At 41.9% G+C, this 21,105-nt stretch overlaps 1 protein-coding gene across 2 annotated transcripts; it reads left to right on the forward strand.

Annotated features, from left to right (window-relative positions):
- The first annotated feature begins 2,062 nt into the window (after positions 1-2,062).
- LOC147625093 (uncharacterized) lies at positions 2,063-4,626 on the forward strand. 2 transcript variants are annotated; one of them, XM_086818356.1, is made up of 4 exons: positions 2,063-2,301; positions 2,703-3,318; positions 3,574-3,690; positions 3,778-4,626. In XM_086818356.1, exons 2-4 carry the CDS (start codon positions 2,743-2,745, stop codon positions 4,411-4,413), a joined length of 1,329 nt encoding a protein of 442 aa, XP_086674482.1. In that variant the 5' UTR covers positions 2,063-2,301; positions 2,703-2,742; the 3' UTR covers positions 4,414-4,626. The 2 variants fall into 2 exon arrangements, with proteins under 2 accessions (XP_086674482.1, XP_086674483.1); XM_086818357.1 differs by having other exon boundaries at positions 2,146-2,301; positions 2,707-3,318.
- Positions 4,627-21,105: the final 16,479 nt, after the last annotated feature.

Here is a 21,105-nt window from a genome sequence, read left to right on the forward strand (position 1 = left end):
GAGGATTGATATAGGCATATGGAGATATATCCTTAAGCTAATTCGGCCCCAAATCTCATTCACATGGATTGATAGAACACCAAATATGGATGCACATTACTTTTTCCTTAATCTACGGTGCCTAGCATATGGTTAATAGGCTTATGTCTGATCATGCATGGCTGATGGTACTCAATGCTAATTCAATAAACTGATACATTAGCACTACGTGGACTTTGGAAACTTTATAAGGCCTCAATATAGGCCAAAGAATTTGTTAATATAACTCACAATTTGAGAACTTAACCCTCGGTTTAGTTAGATAAGGGGAGGTCATGTGCACATGAGAATGTATATAGCTTCTCTTGTCAAAATAGGGTTTCCTGGAAGTTGCCATTAGAACGTATTTCATAATACTACTAATATGTAGTGACAATGATGATTTTTTAACAAATAGGTGGCTTTCTGAATTCATGCAAAAAGATCTCCTAAGACAAGCTTAACATGACTACCAATCCTTTGGACAATATGTGGATTGTTGGATTATCTTTAGCGATACCTGAGTGCTTATACCTTGATAGGCTGTAACATATAAATTTAATTTGTTTTGCTGATATGATTGGAGATATCTACTGGTTCTTTTGGGATTACTGAGAAGCTAGCTGTTTTTTCATATAATAGGAAACAATATTGGATCTCTTTATAGAGATCACTAGATAGTCAATCATCTTCCAATTTTTGAATTATCCCTTTACTTTGGGATGATACTATATTCTAGACATATCAAGGGGAATGATCCCATCACTACATAAACCATAGGCTATTTTGGGTGACATCTATAACACGTGATAGGTCCTTTGACACCTGCAAGACACACACGGGCTAACTCTTTGTTTGTCTGTTTGGATGGATGCAGGTAACATGACCTATTCTCTCAAAATACTTTTGTGGTTTATTCTCTACAACAAATAATTCTTTTTCATTTAATGGAGTCACTAGCTCCACGTTCTTGTAACATGATTATTGTACACAAATCTATTGTTATATAATCATGTTTAACGTTTTTACTAGTCAAGTTGGATAAGGTTCTTGGAGTTTTTTTGACTGCTGATGTAGAAGACTGAACACACACACACACACACACACACACACACACACTCCATGCTCCTCTTTGAGGATGACACCGATTCACCCCTCTCCCTCTCCCTCCCCCTCCTCCCTCTCTCTCTCTCTCTCTCTCTCTCTCACACACACACACACACACACATGCACACACACACACACACACACACACACACACACTCTCTCTCTCTCTCACACACACGCACGCACACACACGCACACACATACACACACACACTCTCTCTCTCTCCCACACACACACACACACACACACACACACACTCTCTCTCTCTCTCTCACACACACACACACACACACACTCTCTCTCTCTCTCTCTCTCTCTCTCTCACACACACACACACACACACACACACACATTAAAACCAATTGAATCATTAATATAAAGACTATCTTAAGAAAGGGTCGAAGCTTTTCTTTGAGAAGACTTGAGGTTCCAACCTAATCCACATGATTGACTGAAACCCAAGCTTAAGGAAGTAGAGAAACCGCCTTTGAGACTGGAGGCGACGAAGCTAATGACAAAAGCGTTTCTCTGTTCAAGTCTCAGAACGAGCTTGCTCGTCTTTGACCCCACCGCGAAAAACAAAAACAAAAAACTAAAACCCAAGTCACGATTGGCTGAATTCAAAACTGTGTAGACCTTCAATGGCTAGGAAATCACGAAGGGACATATGCCAACATGCACTTTGTCATCATTGGCATGATCGGAAAGCGCTATTAAGCTTTCTATGAAGAGAAATGGTATAAGTAGTGAGCATACTCTCTTTAGCATTTACAAGCCTATTATATCTAGGTGTTTGTGAACTGAGTAAGCATGACAAGTCGGTGCCTCCTCTACGTGAGAGTTTCCTTCTTGTTTTGTAGGCCATGGCAATGAAATATAGGAGATGAGGATTGTCCTCCAAATTGAAGAGAGAGAGACAAGAAAAAACCCTAATGTTTATCAAATCAAGTCAAATGTAAGGCAAATGAAACACAAATGACATCTCCTGTTATTTCTATTCTCTTCTGAAGTTGACGTTCAGATATTTTGCACTGTGAGGCGGTGTGTCTCCTGCATGTTCTTCAGCCGCTTCGATCTGTCGTTGAGATCTCAGTTCTGAGATACTACTGTGGAGAGGGGAAGGCTTCGTGACCTCGAAGCCTGCGCAGACCCAGGCGTTAGGGTTTCTTCTACAGGTATTTCTGTTTTCATGCCTTTTTAGGGTTTGCTGCTAACTGCATCTTCCGCAGCTCCTCTAAGGGTAAGCCACCGAACGAAAGGCTAGCTCTGTTACCTCGCCTCTTTTCGTTCGCTCCGTCTTTTACTAGAATTGCCCTCAAGGCGGAGCTCAGCCTTTCTCCTTAGCACTATGTCTCCCTGGGAGGTTATGTACTAGGGTAGATGCGAAGGGCTACAATACTTGTGAGTTATGTTATTCTGCGATGAGCATGGTTAACCTCTTGTTCCTCCACAATTCGCCATAGACATGGCCATTTTCATCTGTTTCTTTTGCTAATTTAGGGTTTAAATTTAAATGAAGTTCTACTAGGTCCTCTTGTTTGTTCTGTGAGCTTTCCACGCTACTCTGGGTTTGCAGATAGGAGGTGGCTCCTGCTTGAGGGTATTTCCCAACAGTCATGGCCAGAGGAAGAAAGTCCAGGCGGGGAGGTGGAGTGGGGTCACAGCCAGTGTCCGCACCGACAAAAGAGGCGAAGGAGGCAGTTGAGACTCAGAGCAAGGAAGCACCAGCTGAGTTAGAAGTGCCAGTAGAATCTCCTGAAGAGCCTGTTGTGGAGCAGACCAAAGCAGTGGGAGAAAAACTAGATGCAGCAGAAACTCCCAATAGTGAAAAAGACGAAAACGCTGATACCAAAACGACACCAAAGAAGGAGAAGGGAAAAAAGCTCAGAGGCAAGAAGGGCAAGAGTTTTGCAGCCCCTGACAGAAACATTAAGGAGAAAAAGCAATTTGATATTGCTGGACTGATTTTCATGTGCAATACTGACACCAAGAAGGACTGCTTCAAGTACCGTGTGTTCGGATTTCCTGAGGCCAGGAAAGATGTGGTTGAGCAGGTGAAAAAGGGTATAAAATTGTTTCTGTTTGACATTGATCGGAGGGTCTTGTATGGGATTTACAAGGCAAGCTCTGAGGGTGGCATAAACCTGATGCCAGAGGCCTTCAAAGATTCGGAGCGCAAGTTTCCAGCTCAGGTGCTGTCCTTAATATTGTTTATTTGTGGATTCAATTTATGCTGTAAGGAATTTTGTGTGATTACATTCAAGAGAGGCTTCAGAGAGAATGGGTGTCTATCCCATCGAAGATTGAGTTGCCCTTTGAAGGCGGTCCTTACCTGGACAGGTCTCCCTCTGCAGGATATCTCAGCAGCGCTCATGAGTTGGGGGGTGGTTAGGTTTTCCATTTGAAGCCTCTTAACTTGTATGGCATACTGAAGGTATTTTTGGCAGGTGCGATTTCGCATTCACAAGGATTGTATGCCGCTTGAGGAGAGCATCTTCAAACAAGCAATCAAGGAGAACTATTTCCGTGGCAACAAATTTAGGTGTGAATTGAATACTGAGCAGGTACTGGACAAACTGTTTGGTCATTGCTACCTGTATCGGACTGTGAGTTTGAACTGACTCTACTTTGCCTGTGCTTTTGAGACTTAGGTTGGCAAGCTGATGCAGCTTTTCCGTCCATTGGATTCTAGAGGCCTGCCAAAGCCTAAGGATGCAAAGAGAGAGCCTGCCTTCAAAGCCAACACCCCTCGAGGTCCTTCTCGACCCCCCTGGTCTCGAGGACCCCCTCCTCGAAGTACCGCTCCAGTACATACTTCTCGAGGCACCGCCCCAGTACATCCAAGGGAGCCAGTTTATCCTAGGGAATATGCCTCTCTGTATCCTAGGGAGCGTCTTCCAGCTGAAATGGAGCTTCGCGCACAGCCAAGCTATGTACCAGTGACAGATGTTGCGCTTGCGGAAGCTGAGGCTGTGTACAGGCAGAGGCTTCAGTTGAGACAAATGCAGGAGGCCCAGTTAGATGCCCTGGACAGAAGGGCTTATGGACTGGATCCCATCGTGGCAGATGCATCAATTACTCGCAAAAGGTATTTGGATGATGTTTACGTAGAGCAGCAAGGCTTGATTCCCAAGAGGCCTTTACTTCAAGATCATCTCTACAGAGACTTGGAGTACCAGAGAGAGATTCCATATAGCAGCTATGGTGATGGTTTGCGTGCTCTCTCTGGAGCTGTGCCATACGATGCCCCATCCGGTCATGTGGCATGGCCCCGAATGACCCTCTAAGAGGATTGCAGGACTTTTTTTATTGAGGGGGTTCGAAAGGGAAACTGCCAAGGAGCTAATGATTTGTGTCTAGATATGAGTAGGTGAGTTGATATTGTAGTTTACCTGCTAGTTTGCTTTGCTTTCCATAATTAGCAGGCCATTTTTCAGCTCTTCATTACTTTCTGTATGGGTTTGACATCTGCATAAGAGACCACTCGTTTTTCTGTTCAACACTATGACATTGCATCCCACTGTAGTTAGTTTCCTTGCTTTTATCATTTTGGTTCTTTTATAAGCACCAGATAATGCTTTGGCAAATGATTACACAAAGTGATTAGGTGCAATCATTATCCATGTTATGAATGCCTTCAAAGATACTAAGAGGCACTTGATGTGGGTCTTAGCTTGGTATTCATATAAATCTTTTGCTGTTGGGGTCTAGCTGATTACACAAACGTGTAATCATAATCCATGCTATGAATGCCTCAAGGATACTAAGAGGCAATCTATGTTGGTCTAGTCTTGATACACATGAAAAGTCCCTTGCTGTTGGGGTCTAGCTGGTGAGTGTATCAAGAGGCCAGTCTCTAATATAGAGTAGTCTTTTGCTTGATCTGAAAAAAAGAGGTCTCTATGAGAATAGGCTTGCTGCTTGTGTTGCAGTATGGAGGCATGTTTTTGGATGATGGTTGTGCAGAGCATCAAGGCTTGATTCCTTAAAAGGCAGAGAGGTTCTCCATAGCAGGTAGGGTGATGGTTTGTGTGTTCTCTGGAGTGTCGTATGATTCCATGACTACACAGCTGGCATGGCCCCAAATTCTCTTAAGGGGATTGCAAAACTGTCCTTATTAAGGGTATTTGAAAGGCATTCTGCCAAGGGAGCTAATGAGTTCTATCTAGACATGAGTTGTTCAGTTGACCTTATAGTGACCTGCTAGATTGTCTGTGTAAGAGAGCACTCATTTTTCTTATCGACACTGATTGCCACTGCAGTTACTTTCCTTGCTTCTGTTTGACCTTTTTAATGGTACTACGCACTAGGTAATGCCTTGGCAAGGCATTACACAAACTGACTAGGTGTGACCACAAGTTATTCCATGAAAGCTTTCAAAGATTCAAGAGGTACTTTGTGCAGCTCTTAGCTAAACAGACACATTTAAAATCTCTTGTTAATTAGGGGCGAGGGGGGGATTCTATATCTGATTATATGCAGGTGGTCATTCTGGCCTGGCTCTCTAGTTGGGTGTGGTCACCAGGTGATGCCAGCAACCGCATTCAACCAATTAAATTAACGGCCAGTTTTTATTTAGTGTAGGCTTGCTGTGGGTGATCTATGGATATGAATGTCGGTAGATGGATTCTATAGCTGAACACACAGGTGGTGCTTGTCGCTGCCCTAACGCTCTAGTTGGGTGTCGTCACCAGGCCATCAGTAGAACCTGGCTACAATTGTGACAAAGTTCTTGTAACCCTCTTTTGTCAGGTGTCCTTGATATTTTTAAAGTAGTGCATTCTATGCTTTCATGACAACTCAGAGATTGAAGTAAATTACGGGGAAAAACCATCCTTTTTATTCGTTGTCTTCTATCAAGTTGATGAAGAATTCCTCCAAATTCGCATGAGCTCACTAGACGTGAGCCATGAGATGTGAGATGCGAGCTACGAGACATGAGATGTAGGTCTAGTAAATAAAAGAGAAAAAAACAAAAAAAAAAACTCAAAAAGAGAAATCTCCGTCATTCAAACTAGCTTTAGGAAGTGGTAGAGATTGCTTCATCAGAGTGAAACCTTTTGATGTGAACTCGGCTTGGGCTCATTCTTCACATGGACAAATCTGTAGTGCATCAAATCATACCTCCTTAGTCATAGCAAATGATCACCGTTTGGGATGAAATGAGCTTATTAAACATAGATGGAAGTGGAGGATTAGCAAATGGGACCTACAATAGGCCTTGGAGTCCGAGATTCACCAAATGGCTCAATAGATAGCACCATTAACTTTATGTAAAGGGCATTAAACAACCTTGTCTTGGACCAAGTTCTAGTGAAGGAGTGGAAGCAAAACTAGGTTCCTCTAGGTTCGCTCCCTCAGGAAGTCAATGTTGATAACTTTGAGCCAGGTTTGTCCCAAACTAGCCATGGCCAAAGTAGCCCAACAACCACAATTATGGCATTTGGGACATGTCTCCTTTATGGCACCATTAGATAATAAGCATTCCACAAAACACTCAACAAGAACACAATGCAAGCATGAGTCCCATACTCTAACGGAGTCCATTATAGAACCTTCTTTACCATGAAACTCCTCTTTGTTCTTCCTTTTGTCCTATTTTTTTTTGAGAATTTGGGACTCCCACCACCCTCCACCCTCCATGGAACATGGAGCTTCTTAGGGAAGGGTAAAGAGCTAGTAACATGGACCTAGGGATTCTATAATGATGTGTCCTTAACTATTGCAAGCATGTAGCCTTAAAGCTAGGCGAACATATGACAAGTACCATTGGAAGCTATGCAACTCAACCCAATGAGCAAGCAACATGGGTATGAAACACGCCAAACCCCATGCACTAGATCCCATGGGCAAGAAACATCATACTTTGAGATAGGGTTTTGCACAACCATTCCCTTATGTTCCATCGCCACATGTGAATATACATAAGATACGTGACGAATGACGTTTGAAATGGAAAGGGTGTTGCCACAAACATAAGATATGCTAAGGATGACGTTTGAAATGGGAAGGGTGTTGCCACAAACATAGCACCTAGAAGCTCAAATTTGGACAAAAACAGAACTATGCCAATTCATATGTCAAGAATAATGACCAATTTTGATGGAACTTGAGATGATCCTATTCAGGTCCTAGAGAAGTTCAATAAAGTTTGTAAATCCATGGGAAGGATTGATGATCCCACAAAGATCTACACATTTTGACATTGCCTTGAAGGCAATGATGGCCAATGGTTTAGGGCACTAAACCCACTTGAAAAGCCAGTTATAAGGTCTTATTAACGTATCATTATTATGGGATTATCACTAAATGGAGCTAGATGGAGCCACATTGCACACATTTACATTAAGAGTAAGAGGAAGAAGAGACCACGTGGGACTACATTGCTAGAACCAAGTATCTCCATATGAGATATAATCCCTATAAATGGCTAGATGATTTACACTCATCGATCTATTCATGATCGAGACAAGAGGCTTCATGACCATCTCTATAGGTTTATTAGACACTACAAGGGGTTTCACGACCATCTCTATAGGTCTAGACACTACATATTTGATGAGTGTTATCGTGAGGCAATAGACTTTATATAAGATAGGGATATAGAAGTCGTCCACCCAAAAACCAAGTGATAGGGGATGTAGAAGTCATCTTACCCAAACCAAGTGATAGGGGATGTATCATCCAAATCCTTAGCACACAAGGGTGCCCAACTAACCAGCATCAACAAGAGTCCTATAGGGTAGTCAAGGACATGTGCATGGATGAGTTGGCAGAAAACCTACTCAACCTAATAGGCCCAAAGGCCAACCCCAAGGGTAACGTCAAGGCAAGCCCAACCAATTCCTCACACTTATTTCACATACACATGAGGCTCCGAATACCCAATAGCTTTATCATGATTGGATTATCTTCTCATTCTCCTCCTCCTTTCTCTTTTCATTGTCTTGAGTGGTTATGTAACGTATAACAACTTCTTGAAATGATAAATTAACATTGAGCAGAGTAGCTACTTCCTCTAATGTGTCATATCATGGGCCACGCTTTCTCCCACCATGGTCCTCCCATAGAGGGATATACTTAGATGGATGTCGATAATGAGGCTTGGTACATGTACTAGTTATGTGAGTGCCTATGTAGAAAAAATGTACTTGTGAAGTGCAAAGCCCTTATGAATATCCTTGTGAATAATGCAAGCATTGTGCATGGGATATATGAGGGCTAAAGGTGTGCCTGTGTCTGTACTCCTTCATGTGTGATAAATCCATCTTACTACTTTCTTTGATCTTTGAGTGTCATTGTTGCTTTCTTTGACATTTTTTCACTTCGGTTAAGAGAAAAAGAATGAGGGTTTCTTCATGCCGAGATTTGTCGTTTGAGGACAAGATTGGGTTATAAAAAAGAATGGTAGGATAACCTTTTGTGCTGTTAGTTCCGGTCAAGACCCGGTACTTGCGTGGTTCTGGACCACCTGAAGAGCAGGACTAATGCAACTATACCCAATGCGATAAGCCAACGGTGATACGTTAAGCTACCCGTCTGTGTAATTTAGAGGAGTTCATCTTCTCTACGGTGCAGGTTAGTTCCTAGGCCTCTTATGATTCCGGAATGGAGGTCTCATCTAGATAAGAATGCACTTAACATGGAATGATGCATAATAGACAGAAATGCACTTAACATGGAATTATGCAGAATAGCCAACACAATGCAAGAAAGAGAGAGACAAGTGAGAGACCGATCCTAACAACATCCTTCAATATTAGCCTTAGGAGGTACAAAGTTGTACAAGGTAAAAGCTCAAATCGTTCACTCAGTATCCAACTATCTCCTATTCCTTATCCTCTAATCCACACATATCCGACAAATTCCCCTTTTTCCCTTACATCCACACAGGTACTACTTGTTCTTTAAGAAACTGTTACAAGTTTGTTACAAAACAAGAAGGCTCGATTTGTTGCACAACGATCAGTTCGGGTGGCGACCAAAAGAGCTGGTTGGCCACCAACACCTAGCGATCACCGGTGGATGTTGTGCCAACAGCGAAGCCCATAGTTGTTCTAGAAAAGTTTTGCATCCGGATGTTCCTGACTTTGGATCTTGCGGTCAGACTCTTATGGCCTATCCTATCTGCCTTTTGTTTCTGCTTTTGTTGCGATGCCCCCTGAAACAAATTGGATGGGATGGTCCTGGGCATATCTTGGCTCATAGGACCTTTTCTTGCTGCTCACAAAAGCATGGTCCACTCCGGCTCTTTCATCCACCTTTCAGAATTGCACATCTATGAGACGCGCCTCCGACTACCTTGCCATGGCCCTCTTCATTGTGTGCACAACCATGCCTGCTTTTGCAAAGGCATGGGGCTCTATTTGCTCTAGGGTGATGGCGTCGTCTTCGAAAACTGTTTTCTCTGGCTCTTTTGGCCTTCTCCTATCGCCTTGATTCCATTTCCACCCATAGGGACCTATTGGTTCTTACTTTGGTACTTCCCTTCCTCTTTATGCTAGGTGACTCCATTGGTGAGGGGCACTAGCAGTATCGCTTTTCGAGTGAGCTGTTGCCTCCTCACCCAGATCCGGGAGTCATAAGAGCCCGCTCCTTCCCCACACTACTTTGGATTTGGGGGAGGGGCTTCTTCCCTATTCGGCTGCTCTTGCCTGAGAGCTGGTCTGTCGCCTTAGGCAGTTCCAACTGGTTCATGAATTTTGGAATTTCATCCTAGTTGGAAGGCCTCATGGCACCTGCCTGCTGAGCCGTCTGGATCAGATTTTGCATGCACTTTAGTGCAATATCCTTCCAGATGCCCATGCTTTTCTGGTTCCTCTTGGATCCTTTTCTGCAGGTCCTCCTTTGCCCTTTTTTCTCTTTTAGCCTAGCTTTGGAAGTCCTCTAGCAGTTTTTCTCTTTTAGCCTAGCTTTGGAAGTCCTCTAGCAGTTTTTCTTTGACAGAACTTCCTTTGCATGTGTCTTTTTCATGGCCTTCATTTGTTCTGCTTTCTTTCTGAGGTTAGCATTAGCTGTTGTCTCGTCAGGGCGACATTCAACTTATTTATCATCATTTTCCCTCCTTTGCCCCTTGTTACCCTTACAGGTGAGACTGCCTCCACTTCCTTTTTCAAAGTTTTTATTGTTTTGCCATCCCGTCTCTGTTGTTCTTTGAATTCTTCTATGAGCGCCTCTAGTTTTTCAATCTGGACTCTCAGGGTGGCCTCATCATTTTCTTTCTCCTCCAGCTTCTTTGTAGCTTCCCACACATGCTCTTTATGTTCATTGTTGGGGATGAGATCCATTGATGATCCTTTCAATAAGACGATCTCTTTCCCCGTCCCTTTAGATTGTGTGGCTGGCTTCTTTCCGTCTCCCTTGAAGAGTGTGAATCTTCTTTTTGAGACTTCCATCTCTTGCCTCAGTTCATTTTCCTTTTGCAGCTCTTCTTCTTTGCTAGCACCTCCTCCGCTGGTTGTTGCCAGCTCCTTTTCCCACTTGGCCCATTTTGTTGCTGTTTCCAAGCCCTTTGTTGGCTGCAGGCCTATTGTTTGGGCCAAATTTAGGTTTTCGGACCCCCTCTCTGGATCTCCCCTTTTGACTGGTAGGGAGCCAACTGTTACAGGAAGGTGTGGGGGCTTGCATAACAATTATTAACTTTGTAAGATACTCTCCCCACACCTCCTTAAGGTCATCTATTGCATGACCTTCCCACTATTCCATCTTCTCTGCTTCAACTCGTATATTTCAGGGAACTTCTCTGCATCCAACAGTGCAAGCTTGGCTTTTGCTTTTACCAACTCCACCTTGTCTTTTTCAGCCTTGTCTTGGACCTCTTTATAATGATTCCGAGGTGCTCTTCCTGGATCAGAGTGACTTGTTCCTCAGTCCTTACTTGACTTTTTCTAGCCCTCTCCAATTCTTCCTGCATTTGTGCAGTCATCTTATCCTTTCTGGCGGCCATCATTTCCTTCATATTTTCCATTTCCCTTTTTATCCCTATGTTGGCTTGCTAGAGTTCCCAAATTTCTTTTTGTAGTACATCTAGCCAACCTCCATCCTCCTCCTGTGCAGCTTCTCTTGTAAGGGTTCATGCTGGTTCATAAGCACTTGGAGGGCCAAATCTCTCTCCTTGATGACCGCTTGTAGCTTTGTCATCTCCTTTAGCATGTCAGTCATACAACATTGAAGGTAGCTAAGGGCTCCTTGTACCCACTCCGTGTCAATGGATTCTGGAAAGTTTGCAGGCTTGGTTGTTGCAGAGATATCTGATTGTGTAGGTGCATCTAGCTGCAAGCTTGCATTAGTGGTACCCTCTTGCTCTGTTGCTCCAGCCTTTGTGATAAAACCGACTTGCCAATATTGGCCAAGTCCTCTTTGAGCTGATAGCCGCCTACTATCTCCATTGCCCCGCTGCCCCCCTCCTTGGCAATTTTCCCCTTCTTGCTGCTCGTCTTTTTCTCACGAAATTCAAATGTTCTTTTCTGTCCCAGTTTGGACGATGCCTAGTCTTGAGTCTTCTTGCCCTGCCCTGAAGTTGCTTGGTTGCAATGTCTGAGCATCGCCTCTTCTTGGGGCTTTCTTGTTGCCTCCTCTTTGGGGCATTCTTCCTTGTTATTTTTAGCTCTTGCTTGGGCCTTCCCGTTAAACAGGGCCGTCAGATATGGGCCAATCTTTGTTTTTGTGTTGGGCTTGGCTAGCTTCCCAATTTGTTCCTTAAATTATGGTACATGACCTCTGCCCACTCCACTCTTGTTTCGGCTTCAGTTGCCTTAACCATTCTGAAAGTTTTTCTGGACATACAATATGGTTTGTGCATGAGATTGATCATCTTCACTACAAAATGCATTTGCTTCTGTCTGCCTTCATCTACCATAGTGGTAATCTGGAATTCCTTGGCCCTGCCCTCCAATGGGCTGAATTCCCTGATCACGTCCTTGTTGGCTTGATCTCAACTTCCCCCTCAACCGACAAATTAAACACTTCAGCTACATATAAGGGGCCGAAGACCTTCTTCTCACCTGATCTTGACTGGCAAATTAAACACTTCAGCTACATATAAGGGGTCGAAGACCTTCTTCTCACCTAATGTCAAGGTGATCATGTTTGACTTTTAAACCTGCTCCACAACTGCTCCATAGCTCTAAAGTTGTGTTGGAGCTCCTCTACAAATTGCTTTAGTCCCATTTTATTCAGCCAGTTGGCATGCTTGTCTGCCTTTTTGTATAGGGTGGATGAGAGATTCTTGACAAATTTCACCATCCATAATAAGATGCGAGAGACTTAGGGTTGAGGGCAAACTAGGCCTTTGATGGAGAAAGTGATACACTTTCTATTTGTTGTTGTGGCGCACGCCCCCCTTAGTATGGCCATAACTGCCTGATATCTCCATGATTTTCTCAAATTCTTTTCAAAATTTGTCCATGAGTGCCCATTGCTTGAGATACGAGATCATTAATTGTCGTATTGAGAAAGGGCGACAGTGATTTGACACATTTTCCCTTCCATCCATGTATCCTTTTTTGAGGCAGCAATCTTGATTTTTCTCCCACCTCCATGTTGTTGCCAGCTGGCTCCTCGTTCTCTGTGCACACACTGCAATCATATTTACATTGGTAGTGCCTAATTTTGGATTTTGTTCTTTTCTATTTTCATACTCTTCATAATCCTGTCCAACTTGGATATCTTGATCCTGACTGACCTCTGAATCAGCTTGTTGGACATTCTACGGATCCGGACACACTTTCCTTTCCTGATCTGGCATCCGTCCATAACAAGGCTTTAGCTTGTATCCATTCACTAGTTTCCTTAGCCTTTCACCATCCAGGCTTGCTAGTTCAAAGGTTGCTGTCCCCATTTTTCTGACAATTCTCTATGGGCCCATCCATATCAGTGTGCATATTTTAATGCCATCGACTAACATAATCATGCCTGGACCACTTTCTGCCCCGTGACTTCTTCGAAAAAGTGCCCTTCTCTTATCCCTTTGATGCACTTCGGCCAGCATAGCCTGTTGCTCATGCTCGGGGGGGGGGGACACATCTTCTCAGTATTTGAAGGGACACATCTTCTCAGTATTTGATCAATGCCCATCTTGTAGAGCTGACTTGCTACCACCATAAATGACTTGCTCCGTAGAGTGAGCTTTTTTCTCTCATCTCTGGACATATACTGCAGAAAGGACAAGTCCGAGAGGAACTGCAGCATCTCATCATACTAGCTAGGATTTTCTCCATCTATGATGAAGAGCTGAGCATCTGGGAAGTCATCCTCCACCCCTTATGGATCTTCTCCTGACTCCAGTCTGGATAGGAAATTTGCTACTGTGTGTGTGTTTCCTAGGGTGTACTTGATAGTGAACTCAAACTCTTGTAAACAACAAAATCCATCTGGCTAATTTTTATGCCAAGTCTGGTTTGTTCACCAGGTACAAGAGTGCTTTGTGGTCCACATGAAATTCAAACACATTTTCTCACAGATAGTGCCTAAATTTCTTGATCGAGTAGATCATCCCCAATGACTCCTTTTCTATGGGTGGAGATGGGTTATAGACAGATTTAAAAAGGTAAGTTAAGTTTGTGGAAAGATTACCAGACCTCGTTGTCTTCAAGGTTGTTTGTTCTTAATCACTACTTGCTTCCTTCCATTATGTATTTTATTTGCTGTTGGAAACCTCCTAAAAGTCATCTGCAGTTACTTCACTCTCTAACCTCAAATTTTTTGTGGGGAGGGGATGGTTATAGCAAAAAAATTTCTAAGGTTTCTCTTAAAATCGCTTTGCTGCCTAAAACTCAAGGGGGGCTGGGCCTTCTGGATATAAATAAATTGGCTATTGGAGTAGTTCTTTTCTGGCTTAGACATCCTTCTACTTGTATAGTAAACTGGTTAGAACTAGCCCTCTTGCAACTACTACATCAAAGCACTACCAATGATGAATTCAGAAGCATCAACAAATACATGGAATACTAGATCAAAGTTTGGTTGTTGAAGAATGGGTGCCGATGACAGTAACCACCTTGAGATTCCGGAATGCCTCTTGATAGGATCCTGACCAGACATATTTTACATCTTTCATCATAGCTAGGTTGTACAGGGGTATTGCCATGTTCGGCAGGAACCTCATGAATCTACTATGCCATTTGATCAGTCCCAAGAATCTGGAAAGTTCTTTGGCAGCTGCAGTTTTATAATAATCTTGACCTTGGCTAGATCTACTGCGAGTCCTTCTGCAGATACTATGTATCCTAACAAGGATCCACTCATGACAACAAAGGTGTGCTTGGCTGGATTGAGGCTCATTCTGGCTTTTCTGCACTTCTCCAGGCACATCATGAGGTGTGTTATGCGGTCTTCTTTCTTGACCTTGGCGAGATCTATTGCCAGTCCTTCTGCAGATACTATGCAATGAACATGCATCCTGCCACTTCTATTTGTTTTCCCCCTGATGATTCCAACTTGTTGGACTCTTCTCTGGTCAGCCATCCGGATCTGGAACTGAGCAGGCTGCATATCCGTGATTTCGAGTTTTTTGGCCATGATATCTGATATTATGTTTACTCCTGCTGACCCTCCATCCAAAAGAATGAGCCTTGACAATGTCTTCCCTTTGATTTTTATGGTCACCTCCGAAACGGATGTGTCACAGTCCTGGATTATCTCCACATTCCTACATTCAGCATTTGGATTTTCCATTTCGTGCACGGGCATCTACACCAATATTTCATTTGGCACTATGGCATGAAGCAGATTTTGCTTGTAATTGGGAGCTAGATTCAACATTTTGTTCAGTGTGATGTTCAGTTTCATCTTGCAGATCCTCCTATAAGTCATTGTCCAGTGTGATGTTCAGTTTCATCTTGTAGGTCCTCCCACATGTCATATTCCTTCACAGAGTTGTTGTTTTTCTACTTGTCAGTGGGAATACCCTGGCCTCTATACATTCTTCTTTCTTCCTCCTTTGCTTTCCTTACTTTTCCCTGACATTCCCTTGTCACCTTTCCTATTCAGACTTCTTTTGAATTTATTTCCACTTCCTTTCAGGACACTTCTGCTACTCTGGGCTACAATTCGCTCTAGTTGGCACTTCAACATCCTTTCTTGGGTTGCTTTATCATTGCACACCGACTTCTTTCCTGCTACAATTTCTTTCCTAACCCATTCCTAGGATTAATAAGAGCTACTATCATTATCTTATATCAAGGAGTTAAGGTAGATACACCAAAAGGTCATATATTCAAGGTATGAAGCAATTGTGTCCAAATCTACAACTTGGACGGGCGCCTGTAATGGTCCAATGGAATACTTATGGTGATTCCCGCTTCAAGAGTGTGTGGTAGTAAGTTAGGATGAAGTCACAAGTGATGTACTTCATGGATATATTATGAGAGTAGTCATTATAATAGCATTAGGCCTCTTATGAGCCTAAAGTGCCCGACCGGCCATAATTTAAGTGAGTGTGAACACTTATGGCCATGTATATAAGTGAATATCTCTCATAATACAAAGAACTCTCCCTTTGTGCAATAAATTCTTGCTCTTGCTAATCCTCTTACTAATCTCTCTCTAATCTATGCTGGTGAGTGTCTGAGTGAAGTGAGGTGAGAGGAGGGACAGGTACACGTAGTGCAACGCGGCGGTGTGACAACGCTTGCGAGAGGTGCGGTGGAATTGCTTCTCAAGGAGTTGTAGAGCTTGGAGACCTCAAGGGTTATGAGCTCGGCCATTGGAAAGATCCTCATAACAGTTGTGGTTCACTAGGTAATCTCTTGTTGGATGTGTTTCAAGGGGGGTTTGGGTGAACCATAACATTTTCGGCTATCGTGGAATCATCCTTGGCTTTTTCCATCGTTTTCCTCTAATCTACGTATTACCCATTGCCCATTTTCTTGATTAGTGTTTTCCATGAAAAAGATGTGGTTTTGATGGAGATTTGTGTGTGATTTGGTGAGAAATAGATCTCTTTTTTGTTTTGTAAAGAATACCTTTTTGCTTAATTTTTAGCTTAAATCGTTGTTTTTGGTTGTTGTTAATGTGGTTTTTAATGTTCCTAGGGATTTCATATAGAGTCTATTAGGCTTTGTTTGCTTCCATTGCATCAAAAAATGCGATAGAATGCAATTTTTAGCTCTCTTTAGAGTTAAACATAGAGTTAGAATCATTAATTTTTGTTTGATTTGTGTGTTTTTTGTTTGATTTTACGCATTAGAGTGTTAGCAAGCATTTGGAGTAGCTTAATCATTTAATTTTTTTTCAAAAATATTCAAAAGCTCTTGAAATCAACTAATCTTCCTTAATTGATTGGTTTTTGTCATTAAGGGGTGGTTAATCCAATTCAAGAGGTAAAAAAATCAAAAAATATGTTTTTTGGGGTTAAAATGGATCATGTAAGAGGTCAAAATTAGTGTTTTTGTTGAGAGTTTTGAGAGCATCTAGATTCATCAGAACACCTAATTACATCAATTTCTTTATCAATTAGAGGAATTTTCCTCTCTTTTGCTTAATTTTGCATAAAGAGAAGAGAATAAAATTAAGAGTTTAATTAATATCTAATTATAGATCAACTTACACATTAGTTGATACACATAGTTTAGCAATTTCATGCTCTATCCAATGATGTGCTCAATGGTGTGAATTAATTAGTGATTAGTGGTTAATTAGAGCTCTTATTTAGTTCAAAAGGAAAAAAAGATTAGTAGAAGGATTAATTTTTGATTAATTTTTGAGTACCTTTTTCCATAACTCATTAAGGCTAATTAGCATTGAATGAAAAGATGCCAATGAGTTGTCAAATTGTCCATTTTGGGGGTGATTTATGAAGGGTGTAAGGGGGTTGACTTTTTTGATTTGCACTTGCCTTTTTTGGGAAAATGCCCATATCTCCCCAATTTAAAATTCAAAAAATATTCCCCCCACACAAAGAAACTTGAATTTTTCACTAGAATCTAAAAAAGAATCGTGAAACTTACATGTTTCACGATGTGAAACACAAGGGTTTTACATCGTGAAACAGCCCCCGTATGGCAAAAAAAAAAATGACGTTTCATGAGTTAGTGTTTCACGAGTTAGTGTTTCATGGGTTAGTGTTCACGGATTAAGGGTGTTTCACAAATTAGCATTTTTGACCAAAAATAAAATAAAATAAAATTATGAAACGTACCTATTTCATGACGTGAAATAGCCCCCCACGATAGGAAAAAAATAGACATTTCATGAGTTAGTGTCTCATGGGTTAGTGTTTTTTGGATTAAGGGTGTTTCACAGATTAACGTTTCATGCAAATTTTTTTTAAAATGAAACGTACCTATTTCACGCGTGAAACACAAGGGTTTCATGGTGTGAAATAGCCCCCATGGCAAAAAAACAAAAATAAAAAAGATGATGTTTCATGAGTTAGTGTTTCACGGATTAGCATCACACCTTTTTTTTTTGGGGCGTGAAGTACATTTCATGTCATGAAACCCTATTGTTTCACATCATGAAACATGCAAAAAAAAAGAAGAGTTTGGAAAACATCCTTGTTTGGAAGTCCATATCTGCTAAATCATGAATCCGATGAACGAGCTCTAGTTCTCATCATAAAGCCGGCATCGACCTCTTTGAAATTGGTCTTGAGAATCAGAGGAAAAAATCTATCATTTTAGCTTCCAAGCAGTAGCCTCAAAATTTGACCCAAAAATCAAGGTAAAAACGGCTCTTAAAGCACTAAAAATCGCCCAAAACAACCCCAAAAAAGATTGCAAACCATATTTGGACTACTTTTTGAGTGTCTAAACCACCAAATCACAGAGACAAAGTTGTAGTACTCCAAAAATACTACAACTCTCTCATTTAGAGTTTTTTCAAATTCCTTTTGGAACATATTCAAAAATGGGTTGCGAGGAAAAAAAATCGAAAACAAAATTCATCTTGAGACAATGATGGAAAATAGGTTTTGAGACCTCCTCTTCCATCGGGGATGCTACAGGCATGCACTTTTTCTGGAAAAATATATCTAAGGTTGTTCATGTGCGTGTAGCGCCTAAGCTAATTGGGACAAACGAACACTCGTTTGACCCAGCGAAGGGAGCGCCAAGCCTCTTGAGGCTGTAATGGACTGTAAGAAAACCTAACAAGAAAAAACAAAAAAACACCTGTGCTTGCTCGTTAAGGAGTAATTTACAACGTCAATATATGGCAACGATAGAGGGATTACTAAGGCTCACACCCAGACTAAACCCAATGGCTGATATCTTCGAGCCATTGAGATCCATGCCCCAAATGCATCTCCCAATTCCTTTTGCCATTGGCGAGACGACAACAAGCGTGTCATCGGGTTTTACACCCCCCCTGTCACATCAATCCCTCCAGGATTTGGTCCCTTGCCCAGCACTACCACAAGTTCTAAACCTTTAGGAGGGCTAGGTACCCTTTGCAACCCCTAGATGCCCACACCATGGATATATTGACTAATCTAGGAAGGGACGTTGCCCAAGGACTAAGTGAGTCCCTACCCACATTAGCACCCACACACGGCTTCAGTGACTCATACAAAAACAAAGCCTTACAGATTTCCAAAATCATGGGCAAATACGATGGAACGATCGATTTTGTTCAATTCATACAAATGTTTGAACAAAGATGTGAAGCCTTTGGAAATCCAAATTGCCCCACCAAGGTACATGCGTTGAACCTATGCTTACTGGGAAAGGCTAGTCGATGGTTCATCACATTGATGCCAGCGATCAAAACAAACTTCATGACCATGAAAACATCCTTTATCCATGGCTTTTCAAGACAAGGTGATCAGTGGAGTGTAGAAAAAGAGCTCTATTCAATTGAGCGTAAATAAAACGAAACCATTAGAGATTTTATCCTTCAGATAAAAATCTTAGACTCACAATGTGAGCCATGGGAAAAACTAAACAATGCTCAATTGAAGAGATGTTTCATGATGGGCTTGAAGAATAACAGCTTACACAACTTGATCATTGTATCCAATCTAGAAACATTCGATCAATGTTATAAAGAAGCAATATGATTAGATGACAGCATGATGGAGGATGATCACAATAGGAGATGTTCCTCATCTAAACCAAGTGAAGTAAAGGCTAAAGAAAAATTGATCTTGGAATTGTTACTCCCTGAATTCTATATAGCATTTCTTAAAATATTTGAACCGACATCTCCAAGAGAGGATGAGATCCCAAAAAACCAAACATCCTGAATGTCACTTAAAGTGATGGGCAAAATGCCTTGTGTTCATTTTTGCGATTGCTATGTCCATCCCTATCCCCAATAATGTATGTAATGTATGTACAATGCGCCTATTTTTTTTTACTACATATATTGCAAAACCTTTGGTCATGACACATTGCAATGTCCCAATGCACCTACAATTAACTCAAAACCTCCATCTCCCGTGCCCTAAACAAAAACAGTTCAAAGAGTCGAAACTGCCTAAGAAGTGGTTAAGTAAACACTTTACTGTTTCTATTAACTGTGGACCGCACAAAGTGGCACACTGCATAATTTGGAATACTTCCATGCCCACAGTAACTGACACTTTATAACACATATGTGAACGATGTGGCATCGATCACATATTCCAAGATTTTTTGACACGAGTTGGTTCAATGCAACCTATCTCACAGAATACAACTCTTAACATCTTGAGTGTGCAAAATGGGCAATTGTCTATGGTACCCTTGAATTTGCTTACACCCTTACAAGCCAAGGCACGAGAAACAATAAAAAAAATGCAAAAGAAAATACTTTGAAATGGGTAGAAGAGCATGTTTAAAATAGAAACCAAAAGGTGAAACAAAGCCTTCTAAATCTAAGAAAAACAAGGGGCAACAAACTATCGACACCAAAGTTGAAATAGAGGACAAGGAAAAGGAGCCTGTGGAAATCCTAACCCCAAAAGATGTTAAAATCCTAAAGATCTCTCTAGCTAATAACCATGCATGAACTAGGCATATACTCATCCACCCAACCACCCCCCCCCGAGCCCAAGGGTGCACACATCAATATAATGAAGTACCACATACCTAACCTTGGTGTTCCATACCACCAAGAGATATGACTTGAATCCAGCAGCACATAGCTCTAGCATGAAATGGCAAGAGAGTAGATACAATGCTCTACACAAGAGAACATGCCTTGAGAGTGCCCCATGTCCCTATTATATAGGAGGACCCTCAAGTGACTCTTGACTTTCCATTTCCATGTGTGACCCTTGGCCCTAACCTCAACCAAAGGTTAGACCTAACCCTTGCTCCACTAGAGCATGTTCCCATCATGCTCCCATGCTCACATGCCTAGGGTGGGTTAGCCTCGTAGTATATGCACATATAATGTGCACATAACAAAAGAGCCAAAAGCTGCACATGATGCGGAAGCATCCACCTCAAAGGCTAACCCTAAACCACAAAACCCATGGGTAAGACAGAGAACAAAAAAGCAAAAAAGAAAAATTGTTCTCATCGGTATGGGAAACATAATGAAACAAGTTCTAGTACGTCACTTAGTGATGAGGATGAAACAAGTTCTGATTCATCACTTAGTGCACCTCACAGACCAATCAAGAAACTAGAACCCGCCCAACCACCCCAAAGTGAAAATCATGATCTCATGACACATGCGCAACGCAAAAAGCGAGCTCACATATCCGACTAATTCTCCCTTTTTCCCTTATATCCATTGACATGGGTACTACTCGCTCTTTAAGAAAATGTTACAAGTTTGTTAACAAAACAAGAAGGCTTAATTTGTTGCACAACGGTCAGTCCAAGCGCGGCGGCCAAATGGTCTAGTTGGCCACCAACATGTGCGTGCATCATTCAATCAGAATCCAAGTGATGGGTCGTACCATGTATGTTTACTCTCTGAAACACAGGTTAGGACCGCCCAAGACCACACAGGTCGAGCTCTGATACTATGTCAAAGTCACGCAGTAGCAACATGCACACCACCCTAGGGCACTAAGCAACATCAGTGGCTGGGCTCCCATCTCCTTG

The sequence above is a fragment of the Cibotium barometz genome, chromosome 24, assembly GCF_041138505.1.
Source record: "Cibotium barometz isolate CiBa-2024 chromosome 24, ASM4113850v1, whole genome shotgun sequence".
Classification (NCBI taxonomy): domain Eukaryota; kingdom Viridiplantae; phylum Streptophyta; class Polypodiopsida; order Cyatheales; family Cibotiaceae; genus Cibotium; species Cibotium barometz.

Coding starts and splice junctions, on each gene's coding strand:
- LOC147625093 (XM_086818356.1), top strand. CDS start 2,743: ATGGCCAGAGGAAGAAAGTCCAGGCGGGGAGGTGGAGTGGGGTCACAG. Junction 3,319..3,573: donor AGCGCAAGTTTCCAGCTCAG/GTGCTGTCCTTA, acceptor TATTTTTGGCAG/GTGCGATTTCGCATTCACAA. Junction 3,691..3,777: donor GTGAATTGAATACTGAGCAG/GTACTGGACAAA, acceptor TTTGAGACTTAG/GTTGGCAAGCTGATGCAGCT.